At 44.0% G+C, this 26,391-nt stretch overlaps 1 protein-coding gene across 2 annotated transcripts in view; it reads left to right on the forward strand.

Annotated features, from left to right (window-relative positions):
• The window catches only part of RPGRIP1 (RPGR interacting protein 1), a 62,415-nt gene that overhangs the window by 12,741 nt on the left and 23,283 nt on the right, over positions 1 to 26,391 (forward strand). The window contains exons 8-20 of one of the 2 annotated variants that reach the window (XM_045584248.1): positions 3,294 to 3,317; positions 4,192 to 4,338; positions 4,803 to 4,876; positions 7,043 to 7,188; positions 9,996 to 10,159; positions 10,499 to 10,642; positions 11,183 to 11,300; positions 13,532 to 13,984; positions 14,400 to 14,551; positions 14,971 to 15,313; positions 16,551 to 16,735; positions 17,016 to 17,243; positions 19,767 to 19,905. In XM_045584248.1, coding sequence (XP_045440204.1) covers positions 3,294 to 3,317; positions 4,192 to 4,338; positions 4,803 to 4,876; positions 7,043 to 7,188; positions 9,996 to 10,159; positions 10,499 to 10,642; positions 11,183 to 11,300; positions 13,532 to 13,984; positions 14,400 to 14,551; positions 14,971 to 15,313; positions 16,551 to 16,735; positions 17,016 to 17,243; positions 19,767 to 19,905 — 2,317 coding nt within the window. Of the gene's footprint in view, positions 1 to 3,293; positions 3,318 to 4,191; positions 4,339 to 4,802; positions 4,877 to 7,042; positions 7,189 to 9,995; positions 10,160 to 10,498; positions 10,643 to 11,182; positions 11,334 to 13,531; positions 13,985 to 14,399; positions 14,552 to 14,931; positions 15,314 to 16,550; positions 16,736 to 17,015; positions 17,244 to 19,766; positions 19,906 to 26,391 lie in introns of both variants that reach the window. The other variant, XM_036448314.2, reaches the window with a different exon arrangement.

A 26,391-nucleotide genomic window follows, 5' to 3' on the forward strand; every position in this document is an offset into this window, starting at 1 on the left:
ATAGAAAATTCGGGGGGAATTTCAAGACCCAAAAAATAACCCACCAAGTCAAACCAAATAATATTAACATCCCAGCTTGCCTTAGTATTATATATTCCCTGAAACCCAAGATGAATTGTGTAGTGCAAATTGTTGTACTATATACTACTTATTGTTGAGTCTATACACATTTATTGTTTTCTGGGATTTGTGCCCTTCAAACAAATATTGACACCTTGTACAAAAATAAAGTAAAATAAAATTAATTAAAGAAAAAATAAAATTACACTAACAAATAGTAAATGTAAGAACAATATGATAGCCCAGTTGATGTTCTCAGTGGGTTTCAGGGAATATACTAATGCTTTGCATTCCTATTGGTTAGTGAAAACAGGTCCTGATGCAGCTCTTTCACTTCTTGGCCTATGAACCAAGAAGTCCTGGTTTGATTCCTGGTTGGGTGCATGCCCAGTTTTGGGGCTCTATCCCCAATGGGGATGTGTGTGTGAGGCAGCTGATCTCTCTCTCCTCTCTCTCCCTCTCTCTCTCTCTCTCTCTCTCTCTCTCTCTCTCTCTCTCTCTCTCTCTCTCTCCCCTCTCCTTTCCTCTCTGAAATAAATAAAAATATATTTACAAAAGAGAACAAACCCTGGCTGGGTTTGGCTCAGTGCATAGAGTGTCAGCCTGTGGACTGAAGGGTTTCAGGTTCGATTCCAGCCAAGGGAACATGTCTGGTTGCGGGCTCGGTCCCCAGTAGGGAGCATGCAGGAGGCAGCCTATCAATGATTCTCATCATTGATGTTTTGATTTCTCTCTCCCTCTTCCTTCCTCTCTCTGAAATCAATAGAGAGAGAGAGAGATCATAAATATACATCATACTTTACACACCTATCAGTCCACTCAAGCAGTAGACTTTCCATTTTATCTGTTATTGAGTATTACTAACAGGATTTTGCTACTAGCAGAAGCAAGAGAAACTTCTGCAGCTTCCAAGATTCTTCCTCTCTGCCTGTAAATAGTATGCATGGTGGACGCAGGCACGTTCAATGCAAGCACAATATCTTTATTTTGTTCTTCACCATTGAAATATTTTAAGTGCTTCCAGTGTTATGCTGTGTAACAACCTTACAAACCCTCTTAGGCTTTTCTGTTATTTGCTAATAGACGCACAAAATAAATCGAGATAAAGAACAGATGCTCTCAGACACAGTTCAAGCTGTGGCAGCCCGATGCTGAGAAGCTGAGTGCAGTTGCAGGGAAGGAGCCTGGCCGTGCCACTCCTGCTGCTGTGCTCTGAATAGAGGCTCATTGGAAACAAGCACTGATGTTATTTTTGCATTTCACCTTAGCGTGCAAATGCTCTTTGAAATGCAAATCTGCTTTGCATTCCTACTGGTTAGTGAAAACAGGTCCTGATGCAGCTCTTTCACAAAAGCTAAGTGGCACAATGTGAACCTTCAAAAACCAAGGGATACCTGTTCTGTGGGATTAGGTTTTTTAAAAATTGATCTCTTCCTTCATTACATTAAAGAAAAAGAGGAAGAAAGCCATTCTAAATTGAATGTCAGTGGTAGTGGTGGAGATTAGTTAAAATGGTGAACAATCATCCACAATTTTTTATTCTATTTTTTGATATATTTTTTTTATTATTGATAGTATTACAGATATTTCCTATTTTTCTCCCCCTTTTCCTCCCTCCCATCCACAGTTTTTTAAAATGTAGGTTTACAATTTGGCTTTTTCTTTTTTCTTTTTTCTTTTTTTTAAATATTTTATTAATTTCAGAGAGTAAGGAAGAGGGAGAGAGAGATAGAAACATCAATGATGAGAGAGAATCATGGATCCACTGCCTTCTGCACTCCCCACTCTGGGAACCAAGCCCGCAACCTGGGCATGTGCCCTGACCAGGAATCAAATGTGACTTCCTGGTTCATAGGTCGATGCTTAACCACTGAGCCATCCCTGTCTGCTCTCTGCTTTTTTTTTTTTTAGACTGTATTTTTAAAATATATATTTTTATTGATTTAAGAGAGGAAGGGAGAGGGCAAAAGAGATAGAAACATCAATGATGAAAGAGACTGATTCATCATGCCCCATACTAGGGATTGAGCCGAAATCCAGGCTTATACCTTGGTGGGAATCAACCTATGAAGCTATGAAGCGAGAGGTTCATAGGTCGAAACTCAACCATTGAGCCACACCTGGCTGGGCACAATTCGTTTTTCTTTAGCAATTTACCTTTTAGTCATGCTTTCATTCACATATACTAAAATAAATTTGCATCCTCTTAATCCCTTATCAGTAAAATAAGATAGTCAATAGCACAGATTCTAGAGTCTGAACAAGTTTTAAAGTTTAGGCAATCCAACCTACCAATCAGATTTGCTGTAATAATTAAATGAGATAATATATGTAGGACAATTATAATTATCATAATGTAATATATAATGAAACACATAGAAACATATAACACATAGTAACTGCTCAACCAATAATACTTGGTACTATTTTGGTTATTATTGTTTTTTCTTTTTTTAAAGCTGGAAAGAGACCTTCTGAAGCATGTCTAGTTTCTAAAGATTTTTCTAGGATAATCCACCAAGTGCAAAGCAAATGTGGATAAATGACCCTTCATTTAAAAAATTATTATTATCTTTTGTTAATCCTTACTGGAGGATATTTTTCCATTGATTTTTAGAGTGGAAGGGAGGGAGAGAGAGACATTCATGTGAGAGAAACACATTTATTGGCTGCCTCCTGACCTACCGGGGCGGGGATCAAATCTGCAACCCAGGCACATGCCCTTGACCAAGAGTCAAGCCTGTGACCCTTATGTGCATGGGCTGATGCTCTAATCTAGGGGTGTCAAACTCAATCAGAGAAGAGGCCAAAATCTAAAATCCAGCCTAAATCGCGGGCCGAATGGTTTACTGAACTGTCATAAACTGTCATTGTGATGGAAACGAAGCAGAGTGCAGTGATGACAGCGCGGTGCGGGCCACATTGCAAGGCCTGGCGGGATGGATTTGGCCCGCGGGCCTTGTGTTTGACACATGTGCTAATCATTGAGACATACCAGCCAGGGCATTTCATTTTTATTTTTTTAATGTTGTGGTCTATTAGATTCATAAACAATATGGCAAGCTAGCACAAGGGGATAGTATTAGCAATTAGTAATCAGGTACTCAAATGAGTTTATGTGGGGATTTTTAATGATGACTTAAAAAATAAATATTTAAACATTTGTGTTAAAAACATCAAAATAAAAATCAAGTTGATATATCAATAGAATAATACTTATTTTTTTCTTTCAGGCATATGAAACTCTGCTCCAGAAGGTACTTAATAAGGATTCCTTGAATCTGTTTCTGGTCAATCAGAGTAATGAAACCCAAAGAATTCTGGATTCATCTTCAAGCAGCGTGACACCAGAATTTAACCAACTAAATCAAAGCGATTGTGTCACATACCGCACACATTTCTGTTAAGATAAACGATACTAGTAGAATTATCAGAAGCTACTTGTTGCACTGTTTCCAAAAAGAATTTTTTTAAAAATATCAGAGCTGAGTTGAGAAATATTTAGAAGAGTGTTTTTCAATCTATTGCTAGAGAGAATTATAGCATTAACTCACAAATTCCTAAGATATGTGAGATGGTAAGATGTAACAACATTGCAGATCTTCTCTGGTGCTATTAAATACTTGGCCCTCTTCACTGCTGAGAGTGGGGTACAGATGAGGCTGGGGGAGTGTTCGTGCTTAAAAGTCACTAAGGCAGAGTTCCTCGACAGAGGTGTCCGCCAACAAACGCACGCTTAACTTCTAGAATGAACGTGTCATTTTGCTGGGTGCAGGGGGAGAGTGTATCATCATAAAGAGCATTCACATAGCTCAGAGAGTAACGGCAGGCAGCCGTGAAAGGTGGTGCTTCACTTGGAGCCAGGGTTTAATTTGAACCTTGGGAAAATTAAGGCTCCAATTATGAATGCCAGTTTATCAGAGTGGGAAATCCTCACTCTCGGGGAAACAATACTTCCTGAGAAATGCTAGGGTGAAAACACAAGGCCGCTTTACACTGCAAATATAACATGCTGTTCCTCAAAGCCATGCTTTGGGACATCCATGAGGGAGTGACAGGAAGGCTGGTATCCTGAGTCCACTCCTGGTGAGTGACATGACCATTCCCAGAGCACCTTCCCTTTTGCCCCAGAACCAGGGGATCCTGAGTACAACCCAGGATGCCCTCCTCAGCCAAGTGAATGAGCTGAGGGCAGCGCTGAAGGAGGAGAGCAGGAAGGCTGTGAGCCTGAAGAGTCAGCTGGAGGATGTGTCCATTCTGCAGATAACATTGAAGGAGGTAAATAATGATGGGAAGATACCATTAATCGTCATTATGTTCTGATTTTAAAGATGTTAAAAAGTGTATCTCAGCAGCACGATGGGTATTTCATTTTTTTCAAATGAGAAACACAAGGCTCTACGTGGTTAAATAATTTGCTCAAGATTATAATAATGGGGAATACTGGAATTGATACGCCTGTTCTCCAAAGTCTTTGCTCTTCTACAGTGTTCTGCTGCTTCCCTAACAGTAGAAACTCAGACACCATGATCATTTATTTCAGATAATCTTCATTAATTCCAAGAAAAGTTTCCATCCCGTCTTTAATTGGTTCAAGACTTTCTAGTTGAGTGTCTCCTCATAGACATTGGAGGTGAATGTAGAAAACCTCCCAACGAGGTTTACCCTGAAACAGAAAAGGGAAATCTTGTGCAAGACAATATCTTTTAAAATTTTATCTGTCACTCTACTGTTATTCCTAGTTTCAGGAAAGAGTTGATGATTTGGAAAAAGAGCGAAAATTGCTGAACGACAACTATAACAAACTCTTAGAAATGTGAGTACCTCCCTTCCTCTCTGTATAAAATTAATAAAATACATTAAAAAAAAAAAAAAGAAGAAATGTGAGTACCACATTTGGGTCCCAGTGCATTGTTTGTTATAAAAGACAGTTATAGAAAAATGCCTTCCCAACTGTAAAAATAATACATAGTTGACAGGAATGTGGGGAAACTGGTACTCAATACTGTTAGTGAGAATGTAGCTCAGCACAGTGTTTTTGCAAGGGAACTTGATACTATCTACCAAAATGTTAAACCTCTGTATATCTTTTGTGCCAGCAATTGCATTCTTTAAAACAAAACAAAAGAAATCTTATTATATGTATATGCAAAGATATTGTATAATAAGACTGTTAATTGCTGCATTTTTTTAGTTTTATTGATTTCAGAAACGAAGGGAGAGGGAGAGAATCATTGCTAGGCTGACTGCTGACCAGGGCTGGGAATCTAATCATGAGACCTCCTAGTTAGATTTTGAGCAACACCAGAATCTAACATCCACTGTCAAAACCGGTTTGGCTCAGTGAATAGAGCATCGGCCTGCAGACTGAAAGGTCCCGGGTTCAATTCCAGTCAAGGGCATGTACCTTGGTTGTGGGCACATCCCCAGTAGAAGGTGTGCAGGAGGCAGCTGATTGATGTTTCTCCCTCATCGATGTTTCTAGCTCTCTATCCCTCTTGCTTCCTCTCTGTAAAAAATCAATAAAATATATTTTTTAAAAACACCTAGAATTACCGGTAATAAAAATCAAATGTGCCTTCTGATTCAGTTAAAGGCAGAAGAGGATATATTGGGGAAGTTGTATGGGGGCATCCTAGGAAAAAGTGATGCTTTTCAACTCAGTGAAATGAGGTAGTGTGGGGATTATCCACGTTGAAGCTTCGCTGTTACAAACACTACTATTGGCCTCTTCCCTTCATCATTCAGAACATTATCTTCTTGGACCCTCATTTGAGTGTATGGTCAGGAAGTGCCAACAACTCTTAATATTAGCCTAAGCCAGTTGTTTTTAGACCACATTTATTGAAGTGATACATAGGAAAAAAAGACATAAGCAGAAATAACAGTTTATCAATATCACTCCACTTGTGTAAACAACCAAGGACTGGCCATGTGTGTTTTACATTCAAAATGGGTCTGCCCTGTCCTGGCCGGAGATGGTTCAGATAGAGTGTCAGCCCAAGAACATAAGGGTCTCAGGTCAGCTTCCTGGTCAAGGGCACCTATCTGGGTTGCAGGTTTGTTCCCTGGCCCCTGTTGTGGTGCTTGTGTGAAGCAGCCAATTGAGGTGTCTCTCCCACACTGATGTTTTTCTCTCTTACCTCTCTCTCCCCCTTCCCCTTCCCTTCTACTCTCACTAAAAATCAATGATAAATATCATTAAATGAGGAGTAATAAAACAAACAAACCCAAAATTGGTCTGCCCTGACAGCTAGATACAATGGTGTTTGCAGGGTACAGTCACCAAAAAATTGAAACTATTCATTCCTACCTTTCAGTGTAGTCATTTAAAAAAATATTTTTAATTGATTTCAGAAAGGGAGAGGGAAAGAGAGATAGAAATGTTAATGACAAGAGAGAAGCATTGACTGGCTGCCTCCTGCACACCCCCCACAAGGGATGGGTCCCTGATCAGGAATTGAACCATAACTTCCTGGCTTATAGATATTCAACCACTGAGCCAGGCCGGCTAGGCTCAGTGTAGTAATTTATATTCTAATTCAAAGCCAAGTATTCTCTAAACTAGCCATTGGCAATGGTAGATAGAGGAATAGAGTGAGGAATGAGGAATATTTTGTTCCTCATTTTAATCCAGCAGGCTTGAGAATATCCTGGTACAGTTTCCTGACTAAGGAAAGCCGTCATGCTAGGCAGTTCCTTGGGAAATAGATGTAATTTGGGTTGTTTGCCCATGAGATATTTGAGGCCTAAACAGAAGTGATGTTAAAGAACTCAATAGGACCCAACGTTCCATGGCAGTTGGTAACTGACAGTTACAGATAAAACAGGGGCAGAAAAAAACACAAAAAACATGTAGGGCAGTGAATGGTGAACTAGGCCCAGGAGATGCTGAAACTGTGTAATAAAGACATTTTATCAAACACCTTTGAGTATCCATCTGACAAACCCCCACTCCTTCCTTCCTTCTTCTCGGGTTCAGCATGCTGGACAGCAGTAATCCTCATCACTGGAGCAAAGAGCTTGTAGGAGAACAGCTACCGCAGAAAGTGGATCAGTTGCAGCATCATCTGGATGCTGAGCTGGAGGAGAAGAGCAAAGTCTTACTTCAGCTGTCCAGCGTGACAGGTAGGTTGGGTCTTGCAGAGCTGTCTCCAATGAGGCATCCTTGGCATCGGTTTGGGGAGAAAGGAACTGGGGTCAGCATTTCTCTAATCCCTCAGTTGGTCATAGATAACTAGAATAAAAACACTGGCAATGAGGATCAGCTTTACAATCCAGAAAGCACAACACCTACCTCACACTTACACTTTTTTCTACATAATGACTTTCCATTTGAGAAGATGCCAATTCTTAATTTATTATGCTTGTGTGTGTGTGTGTGTGTGTGTATTAAAAAATACTTTTTTATATTTTTTTCAGAGAAGAACGGAGAAGGAGAGATAGAAACATCAATGATGAAAGTGAATAATTGATCAGCCTGCCTCCTGCATGCCCCCTACTGGGAATCAAGCCCAAAACTCTGGCATGTGTCAAGACTAGGAATTGAACTATGACCTTCTGGTTCATAGGTCGGTGCTCAACCACTGAGCAACACCGGCTAGGCTATTATGTTTTTAAACATTCACTTTATTTATTTATTAAATATATTTTTATTGACGTTAAAGAGGAAGAGAGAGGAAGATAGAAATAGAAACATCAATGATGAGAGTGAATCATTGATCAGCTGCCTCTTGCATGCCCCCTACTGGGTGTCGAGCCCACAATCTGGGCATGTGCCCTTGACCAGAATCAAACCCGAGACCCTTCAGTCCACAGACCAACACTCTATCCATGGAGCCAAACTGGCTAGGGCCACTTGATTTACTAAAAGTATTGAAAATGAATTTCTCTGCCTTTTATTCTTATTAATCATTTTAGAAGTGATTGAGTGCCTTATTATTATTTTTATTTTTAGCATTTGATACCTGAAATTGAGAAGCAAATTATTGCTCTTAGTTACCACTACTGTTTTCTCCTATCCTAACTCCTGGATCACAGTAGATAGTTACTCCAAAGATGTTTAGGGCTCACCACACTGCGAACAACAAGTTCTGTTTCCTGGCTGAGGAGGCAATTGGCAGGCAGAGTAGTGGCCCAGCAGCCTGTCCTTTTGGCTGAGTTATTTGAGTTGCATAGTTTATATAAACTGCATCAGAGGCCACATGTCAAAATATTGGAGCCAAAATTAAAGCTGATGAATCCCCAAGACTCACATGAAAAAATGTCTCTTGATCTATACTGGACTTCTCGAGCCCACACTTTAACCTTGTGTGTTAAGCCACTGAGATAAAACACATATTTGTTACTGCAGCATACTTGTATTAGTGTATACTGATTAATCATCAGACTATATCTTAAAATTGAAATAAATATATTGAAAAAAAGACTCAAAGATTTTAAAATACTATCAAAAAAAACCTTGGCCTCACTCTTTTTTGCTAGCCTAAACCTTGATATTTAGTCTTATTAAACTTTGCTTTCATCATACTCTAGCATATGCACATAAGAGAGTGAAAGAAAAAAATATATAACACCAAAAAAGATAGAGCCACACACACTAAAAGAAAAATTGAGGCGGTCATAGTTATATGAAGTACAGCATATGTAATCAAATATTGTAATGTGTATGGTGCCATTTGGATACTAGAAATATCAGAGGGAGTTCTATCCACTGATTTGGCTCAGTGGATAGAACATCAGCCTGTGGACTGAAGGGTCCCAGGTTCGATTCCAGTCAAGTGCACGTACCAGTGCAGCTTGATTCCCAGCTCTGATCAAGGCACATGCAGGAGGCAACCAATTGATGTGTGTCTCTCTCTCATGGATGTTTCTCTTTGTCTCCCCCTCCTTTCCACTCTCTAAAAAATCAGTGGAGCCCTGGCCAGTTTGGTTCAGTGAATAGAGTGTAGGCCTGCAGACTGAAGGGTCCCGAGTTTGATTCTGGTCAAAGGCATGTACCTCAGTTGCAGGCACATCCCTAGTAGGAGGTGTGCAGGAGGCAGCTGATCGATATTTCTCTCTCATAGATGTTTCTAACTCTCTTTCCCTCTCCCTTCTTCTCTGTGAAAAATCAATAAAATATATTTTAAAAATAAAAATAAAAATCAATGGAAAGATATCCTTGGATGAGGATTAAGAAATATCAGGGGGAACACTTTGTAAAGTATACAAATATCTCACCAGTATGCTAAACACTTGAAATTAATACAAAATAATATTGAGTATAAACTGTAATTTAAAAAAATAAAAAAAATTTTAAAAGAAAAATTATTCTTTTCAATTAGAAGCAGAAACCATAAAATGATAAAGCTAGGAGCACATATTGAGGACCTTGTAGTAGGTATGAAGCACAAGTGAAGTCTTGTAAAGACCTCAGAGTAATCTAATCTAACCCCTGTTTAGTGCATGATAATAGAATGATAACACTAAATGTTGATCACCTTCCTTCCCTAAACACGCAAACCCACCAATGCCCACTCTCTCTCCAGATTCGAGTGGGTGTGGAGTGGGTGCCACAGAAAGTCAATAGATGGAAGTCTCAATGGAGTTGGAGAGGAGTTGCTGGCATACTGGTTTGGATGGTGCTGTCAAAAAAGTTTTGAACTGAACCAGTCCAATCAAGTGGCTCTGTTTTTGTTTGTTGTTGTTCTACCTTTTACTCTCCAGTTCTGCCGGTGGTTTTTTTGTTTGGCTTTTGGAGTCCAAAGATCAACTCATTTTACTGGGACAATACGCTGGAGCTCCTTTGGAGAAATAAAAGAGGATTGCTTTTCTCAGGACACATTTATAAAATGAATTAAATTAGTGGAAAATTTGATTTATACTTGGTCCAGCTTTAACCATGGATGCTGATAACTACAGAGTTTCAACTTCCCGGATTACTTTTTCCCCAGGTCAAAACAAGGATCCGAAGCTTGAAGTCACCAACCTGCTTCAGAAACATGAGCAGGAAGTAGAGATATTCCAGAATAAAGACGCACTTTCCCAACCTACCGACCACGGGCCAGCTGAGCCCGCCCCGCCCCCGGCTCCATTTCTGGAGGCCACTCAGTTAGAGGTATGTGCATCTTTAACCAAGCCAGCTCCCTCTACCGAAAACATGGAAGGATTACAACCCTAATCCATACCTGTTTTTCTTTCTACTCTTTACAGTTAAAAAAAAAAAACCTTTAAATGAGGGCTTGGAATGATCCGATGAGAAACAAACAGGCAGTAGTAGCGGCTGCGTAACTCCTACTGAGCGCGAGGAGCCAGGAGAGCGCACTTGTCCGCATACATTTTGGACTAGATTCTACCACTGGCATTTTACTGTTACCAACGACTGCTTTATGGAGAATAGTTTTTACTGGACCTGTTATATTTATACTCCCTTCTACCTATGCTCTTCCCTCTACAGCTCCGTGAACCAAAAGAACAAGAAGGAAAGAAACTGTCCCAGGTGTTAAGTGAGTTGCAAACATCATTTGCAGAGACCACACTGGAACTAGAAAAGACCAGAGATATGCTTATTCTGCAGCGCAAAATCAACGTGTGTTATCAGGTGCAAGAAAAGAGGGTCCAGGAAGGGGAGAGAGAAATAGGCACATGGGGATCCCTTCCAAGACTGGGAATGAAGCAAGACCCTAGTTTCCTATCCTAACTCTTGGATCACAGTAGATAGTTACTCCAAAGATGTTAAGGGCTCAGCACATTGAGAACAACATGTTCTGTGTTGGGCTGATGCAAGGTGACGTGAGGCCCTGTGCAAACACAGAAAGTGCTGTCCTTTGTAAAACTTGAGAACTCACACATGCCCACTGGCGTTAGAAGCCAGTGAAGGGGCCAGCGGCGGCTGGAAATGGCAGGTGTGAGCCGGACGGGTTTAAATGTTGCCAGTCCCAGGAAAACAGCACCCCAGGGCACTAATAGCATTACTGGTCCTGGAGGGGTCTGTGAGGAATCCAAGTTTTTCCCTAGTGGTTGAATTGGCCCTGCAAAGGAGATAGTGACGTCTCTTTTACCCAGCAAGTATCAGCTTTTATCTGGGCTCTTTAGTTCTGGGCCACTGAGGTAGAAAAGTTCTGACATTATTTTGTTTCAGGAGGAACTGGATGCAATGATAACAAAAGCTGATAATGAGAATCAAGATCACAAAGAAAAAATGGAGAGGCTGAACAGACTCCTAGACCTCAAGAACAATCGTATCAAGCAGCTGGAAGGTATTTTAAGAAGCCATGGCCTCCCACTATCTGGCAAGTCTTAGTATTTTGTTCTCCCCTCCTTGGGACCCACACACAGCTACTGTCTGTGTCCCTGGCACACGACTTACCCCTCCTGTTCTTTTTTTTCTTTTTTTCTTTTTTTCTTTTTTAAATATATTTTATTGATTTTTTACAGAGAGGAAGGGAGAGAGAGAGCTAGAAACGTCGATGAGAGACAAACATCGACCAGCTGCCTCTTGCACACTCCCTACCGGGGATGTGCCGCAACCAGCGTACATGCCCCTGACCTGGGACCTTTCAGTCCGCAGACCAACGCTCTACCACTGAGCCAAACCGGTTTCGACAACCCCTCCTGTTCTTTATCCTACCATCTTTGTTGTCTTAAAAGTGGCTCGCAGCTTCTTTTGCTCCAGTACATCAGCATCTCTCTCTGATTTCTCCGGAGAGTTTCAACAGGGCCCAGCAATAGCTGAAACTATTTTGGGAATGAGAGCAGATCACCATCAGCCCTCGGGATGGTGTAAACATTCCCTCTCTTATGATTGTTGCCTCAACCCAGGCCTGCATCGCAGTTTTCGTGAGATAATAGCATTTTATCACTCATTTCTCATCATCCTTTTTTTGTGATTTCTCTCTAACCGGCTCTAAATTCTTTGTTGTAGTTTGAGGATGTTGGCAAAACAGGACACGTGACTGGACCCCTCTGCAAGTTCCATTATGTGGTACTTGCTATCTTTAGTAGATCACTGCTGACCAGGACCTGGTCTCAGCCTTGCTTGTCAAGAAAATTGGCTTTGTTATTGCTCTTAATGAGAGACCTGACTGACACTAAGCAAAATTCATCAAAGACTGATAGTTAAGCCAGCATGTTCACTTGTTGTATCTGTGATAGTGGCTGCCGCGAGAATATTTGAAACCACTGTTCAGGACAGCCCTTTCTCGGGAAAGCAGAATCAGTAAGCCGGTTACTAAGTGAGCATGGAGCTAGGATAAAGGGAGGTGGGCCATTCTGGGGCATGGTTTATCCATGCCAGGGTGAGTCTGTTAAAAGGTCATTGCCATCTAACAAAGGAAATCCCTCCTGGGATTGAAATTCTCATGTCTTTCAGTTTCACGGTCTTTCTCCTGGGATAGTGCAGGATAAATACCCTTATCTACTTCTAAGGATTCATTTATTTTAACTTCATCAGTCTGTCATTACTGGTGAGGCTACTGAGTTTTTCCTGTGTTTACCAGTTATTTGTATTATTTCTTTTGAGAATTGCCTGTTTCTGTTCTTTATCCATTTCTTACAGTATTTCATTGATTTGTAGAATTTCTTCATATGCTAAGATTGTTAACTGTGTCCTGTAATGCAAAATTTTAGATTTCTTTTCTTGAGTTGTATTAATCTTACCAATTAAGAACCCATGTCAATCTCTGTATTTCATTTATTTTGGGTGGGAAGAAACCCTAACATGTGCAAAAATATTTTTATTCTACTACTTTAACTCTTTAAATAGGACCTTCACCATCAACACACTGAAGACTCAAACACTCCCCGATATCAAGTTTCTGGTTGGTTGGACATGGGAGGTAATACACAGATTTGTTAGACTGTCTTAACATACCTTTGCATTCCATTGTCAATATTTTCAGCCTCTTTCCAATAAGTGTCCTCCTCCACTTTTTACTTCATTACTCTTTAACTTAAAGTAGGTTTGCTTTGCCTTCTCATGATGAAATAAAATTCTGAACAGAATGAAGATTCTTGGGACTGATCTGGCTGGAGAGGAGGAATCCTTTATTAGCAGGGCCCAATGGGATACCACGACTGTAACTTGCTATTCTTTCCATGGGTAATATCCCAACATTTTGGAAATACTCACATTTTCCGTTTCTAGCACTTCTCTGATGGAATTACCAGTTAATTCACAAGGCGTTGCTGTCAGCCAGAATGTCATTTGTAGAATAAATTTGGCCTCCAGTGTTTTCCTGAGCTTAGTGTTTACTTTCCCATTACTCCTTTTGAACCTTACTTCTAAAGGAGATATTGGATTGTTGAGCCATTAGAATTCAAAGCTCCTGGTTGTCATTCTGCTGCTTTTCTCTTTGAATCACATGGTTTCTTGAAATAATCACAACCTGGACTTCCGCTATGGCTTCTAGGCTCCTTTTGTCCACCTTCCTTTATTCTAAGAAAGAGTGCCCTGCCCTTTAATGGATAGGCAGTTTTCTTTCCCCCCTAGAACAGCTCAAAGATGTGGCTTATGGTACCCGACAGATGTCGTTGTATCGGGAAACACTGCCAGCCCACAGAGATGGGGATAAAGTGAACATTTCTCTGTTGCATCAAAGTGAGAATCTGTTGGAACTGCACATTCACCAGGCCTTCCTGACATCTGCTGCTCTGGCTCAGGCTGAAGACACGCAACCTACCACTTTCTGCACCTATTCCTTCTATGATTTTGAAACCCACTGTACCCCTCTAGCTGTGGGGCCACACCCTCTTTATGACTTCACCTCCCAGTATGTGGTAGAGACAGACTCCCTTTTCTTGCACTACCTTCAAGGGGCTTCAGCCCAGCTTGAGCTTCACCAGGCGCTAGGCAGTGAGCACCACACCCTTGCAGCTGGATGGATTTGCTTTGGTAGGGTGCTGGACACCGTGGAGAGAGTCCATGGCTCTGCCACACTTACTGGTAAGTGTTGTCAGCTTCCCTCAGCTCCTGGGGCTAATGCAGAATTTCCCAAAGTCTATAGTTGCCCTTCTGGTGCTCTCCCTTTCCTTTGCTTTATATATATATATATATATATATATATATATATATATATATATATATATATTAATTGATTTTTCAGAGAGGAAGGGTAATGGATAGAGAACTATAACCATTGATGAGAGAGAAACATCAACCAGCTGCCTCCTACACACTCCCTACTGGGGATTGCCCGCAACCAAGGTACACGCCTTTGACTGGAGTTGAACCTGGGACCCTTCAGTCCCCAGGCCGATGCTCTATCCACTGAGCCAAACCAGTTTCGGCATTGCCTTTATTCTTGATCCTCGCCACGCCATCTGTATCCTCCATGCCTTTCAAACCTTCTGCTACCCAGGAGCTGGTGGAGAAGACTTTGGGGTGCTAGAATACTGGATGAGGCTGCACTCCCCCATAAGATCCAGCGTACAGGCATGCAATAAGCGAAAAAAAGCTCAGGCCTACCTGTCAGCCAATGTGCTTGGAGCCTGGAGGGCCCAGGAGGATGAGGTGAGAAAAAGGATGTGCCCGTGCATCTCCAAGGAGCCTCATCCCAGCAGCTCATGATATCAGCTCATCCTCCCATTGAATGTGAATGGGAGAGAAAAACCGTCACACCACAAGTAGTTCAGATTCTTTCCTTGCTCAAGCCTAAGTTTGAAATGAGACCATGTCCTTGGAGCTAGTTAGCTCCCTGCTGTGAACAAAATAGCTTTTCTGTTCCATTCTCCAAGACAAGGCCTGAGTGCCAGCATCTCCCTCAGATAGCCATCTGTCCGAGCCAGTCTGCAGGCAGGTGAGCGTGGTTAGGTTTCTCTGTGACCCAGTTCTCTAGGTCAGAGTTCTTGCTCTTTAAGAATGCTGGGCTTCACCTACAACAACTCTCTTAGGTTGCCCTTTTCCTCCATCCAAGACCACCATCTCTCCAGTCCGGATCAGAGACTTGGAAACATCAGAATGAGCTGCAGGTGGAAATCACCAGATGCTGTGGCCTCCAGAGTCGACGGCTGGGAACCCAACCCAGTCCGTATGCCATGTACCGTTTCTTCACCTTTCCTGACCACGACACGGCCATCATTCCCGCCAGTAACAATCCCTACTTTAGAGACCAGGCCCAGTTCCCAGTGCTTGTGACTTCTGACCTGGATCGGTATCTGAGACGGGAGGCCCTGTCCATATACGTTTTTGATGATGAAGACCCAGAATCTGGCTCCTACCTTGGCAAAGTGCAAGTGCCCTTGCTGCCTCTTGCACAAAACAAATCCATTAAAGGTGGGAGTTCAAGGTTACTGCGTTGTTATGGTCCTTTCCCAGTGTTGCCTTCCTGCCCTAATTCTACTTTTCTTTGATTACTTGCTTGGCACAGTCTCTCTTAAAACCTGCTGAAAGGATGTTAGAATGTTGTCAAAAGCGACAGAGCAGACTTCTTCTGCTTCAACAACTAAAGCAAGATTCCCGAGTGGGTAGGCCCACCAACCTGAAGTCATGCCTTTATTTCTGAACAAACATTTTCCAGTTCTGTAGTGCTTCCCAGTATTTGTCTTTACTTAAGAACTATTGTTTCTTAGCGCACGTGACTAGATATCAGATTATAAACCATCCTTCACACCCCCTCATAATTCTCTTCCTTCCTTAAAGTATTCGACACAAGTTAGTAAGAGTTCTATCTATACCACAACTAAGGGAAATTTCTTTAAAATATCCCCCCACCCCCAATGGAGCTTAACTTCATACTCCCTTACTTTACTTGCACACCCAGGGTTGTGGGGGGCACCCAGGAAGGGTGAACTCTCTGGAAGGGTGAGGCAGGGGTACCCAAGCTCTCAGTAAGAAGTGTGACGGACATAGCCAGTGTACCAAGCATGTTTCACAAGCATCTGGATGTACCAGGAAGTGTGTGAGGATTCTCTCCTCCCAATATCACAAGTGCTTTAAACAAACAAACCAAAAGGCTGACACTTCTGCTCACCAGCCATCCTTTGCCAAAGAGGAAGTACAATGTGAGTCATCTGTTAAATGAATCAGCATTACCAATTAGAAGTCTGGCCTTTTGGGAAAAGCTGTTTTGCTTAAATTTCCTTGGCTTTTGTTATTTTAGAAATAAGGACCACTTGAGTATAGATAATGGTTTCCTTTGTATGCCTAAGGCATAGCCAGCATTTGGTAACAGCAATGATAACGTGATCCTGTTTATCGTCTGAGTGACGAATGACAAGCAAGCTCTACCCATCCCTACATCCTTTGACTCTCCCTCCTTGAAACCTGGGGATACCCACCTGCCCCTCCAAATATTTTAAGGGAATATTAGAAGTAAATATTCTATGGAAGCATGCATCTTCAAGACCATTCTACGTTACTCCTGAGTGTATTGCATCATGATTATTTGATGAATGTTAATTGTGTTCAATACGGTGGAATTTAAAAACGGAGGGAATAGACAAGCCGCTGATAAATGCTCACTTACCTGTTTCATTTGATCAGGTCTTACTAATGTCTGTGTGTCTCTCAGGTGATTTTAACCTAACGGACCCTGAGAGAAAACCCAACGGGTCTGTTCAGGTACAGCTGGATTGGAAGTCGTGCTATCTATCTCCCGCGAGCCTCCGGAAACCAGACGCTCAGACGGAGGAGAACGGTGCCAGCCCCGGCGTAGAGATCTCATCTGAGGAGGAAAAGGCTTTCTTTCCTGCCCAGGTAGCAGACCTCCACCCATCCTATGGAGCATATTTGAAAAAAATAGTATTAAAACTGAAGGGAAAAAAAGTTCCTTTTGTGAATGTCGTGTGTTCTGCAAACTTAACCGGCACCCTTCATACTGCCGCGAGGCGTCTCCTGAAGCCAATCACTGGGTTTCATTGTGGGGAGGAGAAAGAGATGGCATCTCTCAGCTCTGTGACAGGAGAGACCTGACATCTCATGCTAGCCTTCAAATCCCTTTCTTGAGAATCAAGGCTGTTAACTATCATCTTCTAAGGCTGTTTCTGCTCCTTTTACTCCGGACCAGGTGGATTCTGCTGAGATTCCCATCGAAGCTGCCCGGTATCCAACGAGGAAGAAACCTCCTCCGGTGGCAGAAAGAAAGGAAAGGGAACACCAGGTTGCAAACTACTCAAGGAGAAAACATGGCAAAAGAACAGGCATCCAAGGAAAGAACAGAATGGAATATCTTAGTCGTAACTTCTTAAGTGGAAATACACTACAGGTAAGGCCTTAGACATCTGGAGAACTAACATGTGGGTGGTAGTGTCCCCAAATACATTATTCTCAGAGGAAAAAGCAGAAGCAAACACCCAAGAGAGGCAATAGTCACGGCTTTTTGTGGCTACTACGTGCTTCCACACACAAGTAGTTTGATGAACCTCTGGACTGTCCGATTCAATGGGGCAGATTATGTAATCTGCAATTTATGCTTAGAACTTTAGTACCTGTTTTTACTAGTCCACTTCAACTGCAATTAAAACAAATTAAAAGATAAGTATTGAAGTATTGCCCTGGCTGGTGCGGTTCACGTCATCCTGTACACCAGAAGGTTACCAGTGTCCTCCCAGTCAGGGCACAGGCCTCGGTTTGGGCTCCAGCTCTGATAGGGGGCATGGGTCAGTGCACTCTCTATGTCTCCCTGTCTATCTCCCTGTCCGAGAAAGGAGGGGCGTTTGTCTGAGGCGTCCCTTGAGATAAACTTTAATTATGCGGATAGGTGTTTGGACATTGAGAATAGTTGCCAGCATAAAAGACTATGTTGTGCAGGCAGGACGGGGGCAGGCATCCTCGTGTGACCTTACATCAGTAAAACTATGGCTGCCGGAGGAATTGTGCCGCACGAATAGTTACAGTTGCGATTCACACAGCCATTTATTTTTCTTTTATCGTTGCAGTGGGTACAAAGCTTATTAACACGGGCATACTATTACTCACCAAACTCCTGGTGCCGGGGTACAGGCTCGGAGGGAGCTCCCGGAATGAGGTTTCCTTTGGTGGCAGCAGCGGCGCCTTCTCCGGCTGCTGGTCAGGTCAGGAATGAAGCTTCTGCCTTCAGAGGTCCCTGTGCACAGCTCGAATCCATCTGAGGCCCCACCGTTGGGCCCGGAGTGGAGCTGAGCGAGGCGGGGAAGGGGACTGCCCCCAAACTGAAGGCCATCAGCCAAGATAACGTCCAGTGATCAAAGCCACCAGCGCAGCGCAGCGCAGGGATCAAAGCAATCAGCCTTGACTAGGCGTCCAGCGACCAAGCAATGATCCCTTTGAATGGTGTTTGGGGACCCTTCTAATAGCCTGTGGTACCCACGGCAGTCCAGGGGGGAGTAGGGGATTCTGGCAAACAAAATGCATAACAAGATCTCAAGTTTAACAGTAGTTCCAATGGACATATCAGTAAACAAAACTGTAAGCACTCAGTCACACTCTGGGGAGGGGGAGGAGTATATGTCTTCAGGCCTAGGGTTTCAGGGCAAGTCACTCTAAGTTCAAATCCTCATCAATGGAGTACACACGCTTCAGGACAGTGGGGGATGTGTTCTTAATATCTCTCTTTAAGTTTCAGGATGTTAACTTAAATCTTTTAAAACCTTTTAAACATTTTTTGGCATTTTAAAACATTTCTATATTTTACTACAATACTCCTTCTCCCTCTCTCTCTACAAATCAATTGGGGAAAAAAAAAAAAAAAAAAGAACAAGTATTTATTGAACACCTACTGTGTGCTTGATACTGCCTTTTCTTCATAGGAAAGTGGATTCGAGTTACTATGTAGCACCTAAAAATATGTACATATGAGATTATAAATATGTGTTATGTGATTTTATATTACATTATTATGTTATAACTACAGGCCCAGTGCATGGATTCATGCACCAGTGGGGTCCCTCAGCCTGGACAGCTGAAACTGGCTCTCTGACATCCTCTGAGAGGTCCCGGGGTTGCAAGAGGGTGCAGGCTAGGCTGAGGGATCCCACTGGTGCACGATTGGGGCCGGAGAGGGGCTGCAGGAGGGCTCCAGGGCATGTCTGGCCTGTCTTGCCCAGTTCTGATTGGCAGCAAGCTAATCTACCAGTCAGAGTGTTGTCCCCCTGGTGGTCAGTGCTCATCATAGCGACTGGTCAAACAGTCAAATGGTCAGACACTTAGCATATTAGATTTTTAAAAAAATATATATATATTATTGATTTTTTACAGAGAGGAAGAGAGAGGGATAGAGAGTTAGAAACACCGATGAGAGCTGAGACCGGTTTGGCTCAGTGGATAGAGCGTCGGCCTGCAGACTGAAAGGTCCCGGGTTCGAATCCGGTCAAGGGCATGTGCCTTGGTTGCGGGCACATCCCCAATGGGGGGTGTGCAAGAGGCAGCTGGTCGATGTTTCTAACTCTCTGTCCCTCTCAATTCCTCTCTGTGTAAAATCAATAAAATATATTAAAAAAAAAAAAAAAAAGAAAGAAAGAAAAGAAACATCGATGAGAGAGAAACATTGATCTGCTGCCTCCTGCACACCCCTTGCTGGAGATGTGTCTGCAACCAACGTACACGCCTTGACCAGAATCGAACCCGGGACCCCTCAGTCTGCAGGCTGATGCTCCATCCACTGAGCCAAACCGGCTTCGGCTAGACTTTTATTATCTAGGATAATTTGTATTGCATCAATTATATATTAATGTGATTATTAATTTTATTAAATAATTATAATTTTACAATATAATTGTATGTGATTTTATTTGTTGTATTTATTCTGTAGCAGGTGAACTACACTGAATGGAAATTCTCAGACTTTAACACCTCCGTAGGTGATTATTTAAAGAATCAGAAAAAGGAAGAGAAAATGACATCATTCCCTTCAGCACTGATACAAAATGAAGCTCTCCATTCTGTAATTGGTATTGTCTTTTTAAAATCTGATTTTCCTATTTAATCATTGAATTATTTTATCAAGACAGTTACTTCATCTTCATTGCTACAGTTTTTATGGGAATTTAGTGTGAAGACCCTAGGCCTAGTTATATGTTACATTGGGCTGGTTAAGCCAATTAGGGTTGGATTTCTCAAAGAAAGTAGCTTTCTATGTATTTAAAGCTAGCTATAGCCAGTTTAGTTACATAGCAATTATAAGATGTTAATCACTCCAGGGTCTTATGAATTATGGTTACAAAAAAACAGAAGGAGGAGCATAATTGGCTCATTTGTGATGTGAATCCACATTTTTTGTTGTTGTTAATCCTCACCCAATGATATTTTTTCCATTGCTTTTTTAGAGAGTGAAAGAAATGGAAGGATAGAGGAATGGTGGGAGGGAGAAAGAGAAACATCAATATGAGACACATCAATGTTGCTGCCTTCTGCCTATGCCCCGACCACAGGCTGACACTCTAGCCACTGAGTCAAATCAATTAGTGTTCCAATTTTTTTTTCTATTTTATTCACTAGTTTATTTTGTTTTTAGATTTCTTGTTTGTTTATTTTGATTTTTAGATTCAATTGTTGATAGATATGTATTTGTTGCCATTTGTTGTTCATATATTTTTATTAATTCTCCTTCTTCTTCTTCTTCTTCTTCTTCTTCTTCTTCTTCTTCTTCTTCTTCTTCTTCTCCTCCTCCTCCTCCTCTTCTTCTTCTTCTTCTTCTTCTTCTCTTCTTCTTCTCTTCTTCTCTTCCTTCTCCTTCTCTTCTCCTCCCCTCCTCCTCCTCCTACTCCTCCGCGCCTCCTCCCTCCTCCTCCTCTCCTCCTTCCCTCCTCCTCCTCCCGCCTCTCCTCCTCCTCCTCTCCTCCTCCCCTCCTCTCCTCCTCCCTCCCTCCCTCCTCCCTCCGCCTCCTCCGCCTTCCGCCTCCTCCTACTTCTCTCCTCCTCCTCCTCCTCCCCTCCTTCTCCTCTCCTCTCCTCCTCCTCTCTCCTCCTCTCTCTCCCCTCCTCCCTCTCCTCCTCCGCCTTCCTCTCCTCCCCCCCTCCGCCTCCTCCCTCCTCCCTCTTCTTCTTCGTCTCTTTTCTTCTTCTTCTTTTCTTCGTCTTCTTCGTCTCCTTCTCCTCCTTCTCCTCCTCTCCATCTCCTTCCTCTTTCCTCCTCCTCTTCTTTCCTCCTCATCCTCCTCTGTCGGTATCCTTCCCCTCGTCTGTCTTGTCTGTCCTTCCCTCACCCCTCTTCGTCTCCTTCTCCTCCTCCGTCTTCCCTTCTTTCTTCCGCTTCCTCTTCCGCCTCTCTCATCCTCCCGTCTTTCCTCCGCCTCTCCTTCTGCCTCTTCTCCTCATTCCTCCCCCTCCCTTTTCTCCTCTTCCTCCTCCTCCTCTTCCTCCTCCCCCTCTTCTTCTTCTTCCGCCTCCCTCGTTTTCCCTCCTCCGCCTCCTCCTTCTTCTTCCTCTTCTTCTTCTTCCTTCCTCCTCCTTTTCGCCTCTTCTCTTCTTTTTTTCCTACCTCTTCTTCCTCTTCTTTTCTCTTCTTCCTCTTCTTCCTCCGCTTCCTCCTCCTCTCCTCGTTCCTCTTCCTCTCTTCCCTCTGTCATCCTCCCGTTTTTCCTCCTCCTCTTCGCTCCTTATACTTCCTCTTCTCCTCCTCCTCCTCTGCCTCTTTCCTCGCCCTCCTTTGCTTCCTCCTCCTCTTATCTCCTCTCCTCCGTTCCTCCCCTCTTTTTTCCCTTCCTCCCTCCTCCTACTCCCTTTCCTCCCCCGCCTCTTTCCTCCTCTCCTCTTCCCCTCTATTCCTATCCTCTTCCCTCCTCCCTCCTCCTCTTCTCCTTTCCTCCTCCTTCCTCCCTCCTCCTCTCCTCCTCCCCTCTCTTCCTTCCCTCTTCTCCTCCTCCCTCCTCCTCCTCTTTCTTCCTTTTCCGCCTTTCTTGCTCCTCTATCCTCCATCCTCGCCCTCCTCTTCATTTCTTCTTTCCTCCTCCTCTTCTCTCTTCCTCCTCTTTCCCTTCCTCCTCTTTCATGTTCCGCACCTTTCCCTCCTTCTTCTTACCTTCCTCCTCCTTCCTCTTTCTTTCCTTCCTCTTTCCTCCTCCTCTTCTTTCCTCCTCATCCTCCTCTGTCGGTATCCTTCCCCCCGTCTCTCTTGTTCCTCCTTCCTCCTTCCTCCTCCTCTTCTTCTCGTCTTCTCCTCCTACCCATCTTCTATCTTCCTTCCTCTTCCTCTCCCGCTTTTCCTCCTTCTCCGTTTCTCCTTCCTCTCCTCTCTTCTTCCTCCTCCTCTTCAGCTTCTCCTTTCCTCCTTTCCTCCTCCTCTCTTCCTCCTTACCTCTTCCTCCTCCCTCTTCTTCTCCTCCGCGTCGCTTCCTCCTCCCTCTTCCTTCCTCCTCTCCAACTCTTCCGTCCTCCTCTTCCTCCTCCTCTTCCTTCCCTCCTCTTTCTCTCCTCTTTCCTCCTTTTTCCTCCTTTCCTCCCTCTTTTTTCTTTTTTTTTTTTCCTCCTTCCTTCATTCTTCCTCCTACCTGCTCTCTTCTCGCTCTTCCCTCCTCCTCTTCCTCTTCCTATCCTCCTCTTTTCCTTCTTCCTTCCTCCTCTTTCTTCTTCTTTTCTCCTTCTTCTAGTCCTCCTCCTCTTCTTCTTCCTCTCTCCTCTTCTTCCTCTTCCTCTTCTTTCTCTTCCTTCATTCCTCCTCTTTCTCCTCTTTCTTCTTTCCTCTGCCCCCTCCCTCCTCCTCCTCCTCCGCCTCCTCCGCATCCTCCTCCTCTCCTCCGCCTCCTCCTTCGATGCCTCCATCTCCGCTCTCCCTTCCTCTTCTCCTTTCCACCTCCTCCACCTTCCTCCTCCTCCACTCTCTTCCATCCTTCCCCTCCTCCTTCATCCCTCCTCGCCCTCCTCTTCATTTCTTCTTTCCTCCTCCTCTTCTCTCTTCCTCCTCTTTCCCTTCCTCCTCTTTCATGTTCTTCACCTTTCCTCCTCTCATCTGCTTCCTCTCTTCTCCTCTTGCTCCTACTCTCCCTCCTCGTCCTCTTCTTCTCTCTACCTCCTCCACCTTCCTCCTCACTCTTCCTCCTTCCTCCTCCTCTTCTTCCTTTTTCAGCCTCTCTCGGTCGTCTCTTCGTTCGTTCTCCTCTTCCGCCTCCTCCTCTTCTTCCCGTTTCTTCCGCCTTCTCCTTCCTCTTTCTTCTTGTCTTCTCATTCCTCCCTTCCCTCCTCATCCTCCTCCTTCTTCTTCCTCCTCCTCCCCTCACTCCTCTTCTCCCTCTTCCCTGTCCTCCTCCCTCTTCCTCCTCCCTCTTCCTCCTCCCTTCTCTACTCCTTCCCTCCTCTGCCCCTCCTTCTTCCTTTCCTTCCTACCCCTCCAACTCTTCCTTCCTCCTCTTCCTCCTCCTCTTCCTTCCCTGCTTCGTCATCTGCCCCCTCCTTTTTGCTACTCTTTCCATCTTGTTCCCCCTCCTCTTTCTCCTTCCTCTCCTCCCTCCTCTTCCTACTTTTCCCCGTCCTTTACGTCCTTCCCTCCTTACCTTCTTTCTCCCTTCTTCCTTTCTCTCCTCCTCCTGCACCTCCTCCTCCTCCTCCTCTTTCCTTTCCTTCCCGTCCTCTTTCCCTTCCCCTTTCCTCCCTCTTTTCCTCCTCCCCTCCGCTTCCTCCTGCTCCTCCGCCTCCCTCCTTTCCTCCTCCTCCTCCGCCTCCTCGCTTCCTACGTTTCCTTTCATCTCTATGCCTTCCTCCTCCTCTTCACCTCAGCCCCCCTCTTGCCAGCCCTCCTCCTCCCCCTCGCGCCTCCTCCTCCTCCTCCTCCTCCTCCTCCGTCCTCTCCTCCTCAGCCTCCGCCGCCTCCTCCTCTCCTTCTCCTGCTCTTCTCCCGCCTTCTCCCCCTTCTTGTGTTCTTCTTTTTTAAAAAAATATATTTTATTGATATTTCACAGAGAGGAGGAAGGAAGAGAGATAGAGAGCTAGAAAGGTCGATGAGAGAGAAGCATCGACCAGCTGCCTCCTGCACACCCCCCACCGGGGATGTGCCCGCAACCAATGTACATGCCCTTGACCGGAATCGAACCTGGGACTTTTCAGTCTGCAGACCGACGCTCTACCACTGAGCCAAACCGGCTTCGGCCCTTCTTTGTTTTCTTCTTCTTAAAGAATATCTTCAACATTTCATGTAATACTAGTTTGGTGGTGATGAACTCCTTTAGCTTTTTCTTGTCTGTGAAGCTCTTTATCTGACCTTCAATTCTAAATGATAGCTTTATGGGTAGAGTAATCTTGGTTGTAGTGCTATTCATCACTTTGAATAATTCTTGCCACTCCTTTCTGGCCTGCATAGTTTCTGTTGAGAAATCAGCTGACATTTATATGGGTGCTCCCTTGTAGGTAATTAACTGTTTTCTCTTGCTGCCTTTAGATTCTCTCTTTGCCTTTAACTTTTGGCATCCTATCTAATAAAAGAGTAATATGCTGATATCTAATTTATCTAATAAAAGACTAATAATTGACTGTCACTTCTACACACAAGATGGCCGTCCCCATGAGGTCAAAGATAGCCACCTCCATGTAGACACAAGATGGCCACCACAAGATGGCTGGCAGGAGAGGGAAGTTGTGGACAATCAGGCCAGCAGGGGAGGGCAGTTGGGAGGGACCATGCCTGCAAAGGAGGGCAGTTGGAGGTGGTCAGGCCTGCAGGGGATGGCAGTTGAGAGTGGGGGGGGGGGGGAGACCAGGCCTGCATGGGAGGGCATTTAGGAGGTACCAGGCCTGCATGGGAGGGCAGTTAGCAGGGTCCAGGCCTGCAAAGGAGGGCAGTTGGGGGTGATCAGGCCTGCAGGGAAGGACAGTTGGGGGGGACCTAGGCCTGCAGGGGAAGGCACTTGGGCGGGGGGAGGGGGGGATGACCAGGCTGCATGGGAGGGCAGTTAGGGGGGACCAGGCCTGCAGAGGAATGCAGTTAGAGGCAACCAGGCTGGCAGGGGAGTCGTTAGGGGGTGATTGGGCTGGCAGGCAGAAGTGGTTAGGGACAATCAGGCAAGCAGGCAGGCAAGCAGTTGGAAGCCAGCAGTCCTGGATTGTGAGAGGCATGTTCCATATTGGAGAGGGTACAGACTGTGCTGAGAGACACCCCCATCCCCGCCCTGTGCATGAATTTCATGCACCAGACCTCTAATTTTAATTATAATGTGTCTTGGTGTGGGCCTCACGGTTCGTCTTTCTTTGAACTCTCTATGCTTCCTGGACATGTAAGTCTATTTCTTTAACCAGGAAGGGGAAGTTTCCTGTCATTATTTCTTCAAATAGTTGTTCAATATCTTGCTATCTCTCATCTCCTTCTGGCATTCCCATAATGTGAATGTTGTTATGCTTGAAATTGTCCCAGAGGCTCCTTTCACTATCTTCATATTTTTAAATTATTTTTGCTCTTCTAATTAGATGTCTTTTGCTTCCTCATATTCCATATGATTGATTTGATTCTTGGACTCCTCTACTTTCCTGTTGAATCCCTATAAATTATAATTTATTTCAATTAGTGTATGCTTAATTTTTGAGTGGTCCTTTTTCGTGTCTTTTTCTTCCTCACTAGACCCTTGAAAGTTTTATGAAGATCCTTGAGTAACCTTATAACCATGGTTTTTAACTCTGTAACCAGTAGTTTGCTTGCTTCCATTTATTTTATTTGTGATATGTTTTTTTGTCTCCTTGTTTGGCTGCTTCCTTGTGTTTATTTCTATGTATTTGGTAGAGCTGCCATGTCTCTTGCAGTTGATAGAATGGTTTTGTGTAGTAGGTGCCCTGTAGGGCTCAGTGGCTCAGCATCCTCTGTCACTTGAGCTGGGCACTCTAGGTGCGTCCTTGTGTGGTCTGTGTGCAAAGTCTTATAGTTGAACCTTGATTGTTGTTAATGTCACTGGGAGGAGTTAACCTCCAGGACAATTGGCTGTGAGGACCAGCTTCAGCTACAGCAAGATGTAACTACAACAAGGCTGTACACACAGTCCACAAAGGGGTGCACCAGGAGTGTCCACCTCAGGTAACTGGGAGGCTGAGCCACTGAACCATATTGAACACCTACTGAACCATATTGAACACCTATTGAAAGCCCCACTGACTCAAATCCTTATGGAATAGGATTTGAGTCAGTGGGGCTTTGGTACTCACTGAGTTGTCCCCTTGAGTGTGTCACTTACGGATGTCTAGAGTTGTAACTGCTATGGTTTGAAGCTGTTTACTGGGTGCACTAGCTCTAGGTCCTCCAGGGAGGTGTAAAATCAGCCACTTCCTGGGTCCACCCTGTAGGAACTATTTGTATTGGGCTTGGAGGTGCCCAGTGAAGGCCCAGCTATGAAGCAAGGCAGCTTGTGCAAGTTCAGGGTCGTTGGCTTTTTATTCATAGGTTTGGGGCATGCTGACCCAGCTGCAGCTTGTTTGAGAGATTTTAGCAAAGTATGATGCCACAGAAAGGACAGGTCATTCATATG

This window comes from Pipistrellus kuhlii, unplaced genomic scaffold, assembly GCF_014108245.1.
Source record: "Pipistrellus kuhlii isolate mPipKuh1 unplaced genomic scaffold, mPipKuh1.p scaffold_m20_p_1, whole genome shotgun sequence".
Classification (NCBI taxonomy): domain Eukaryota; kingdom Metazoa; phylum Chordata; class Mammalia; order Chiroptera; family Vespertilionidae; genus Pipistrellus; species Pipistrellus kuhlii.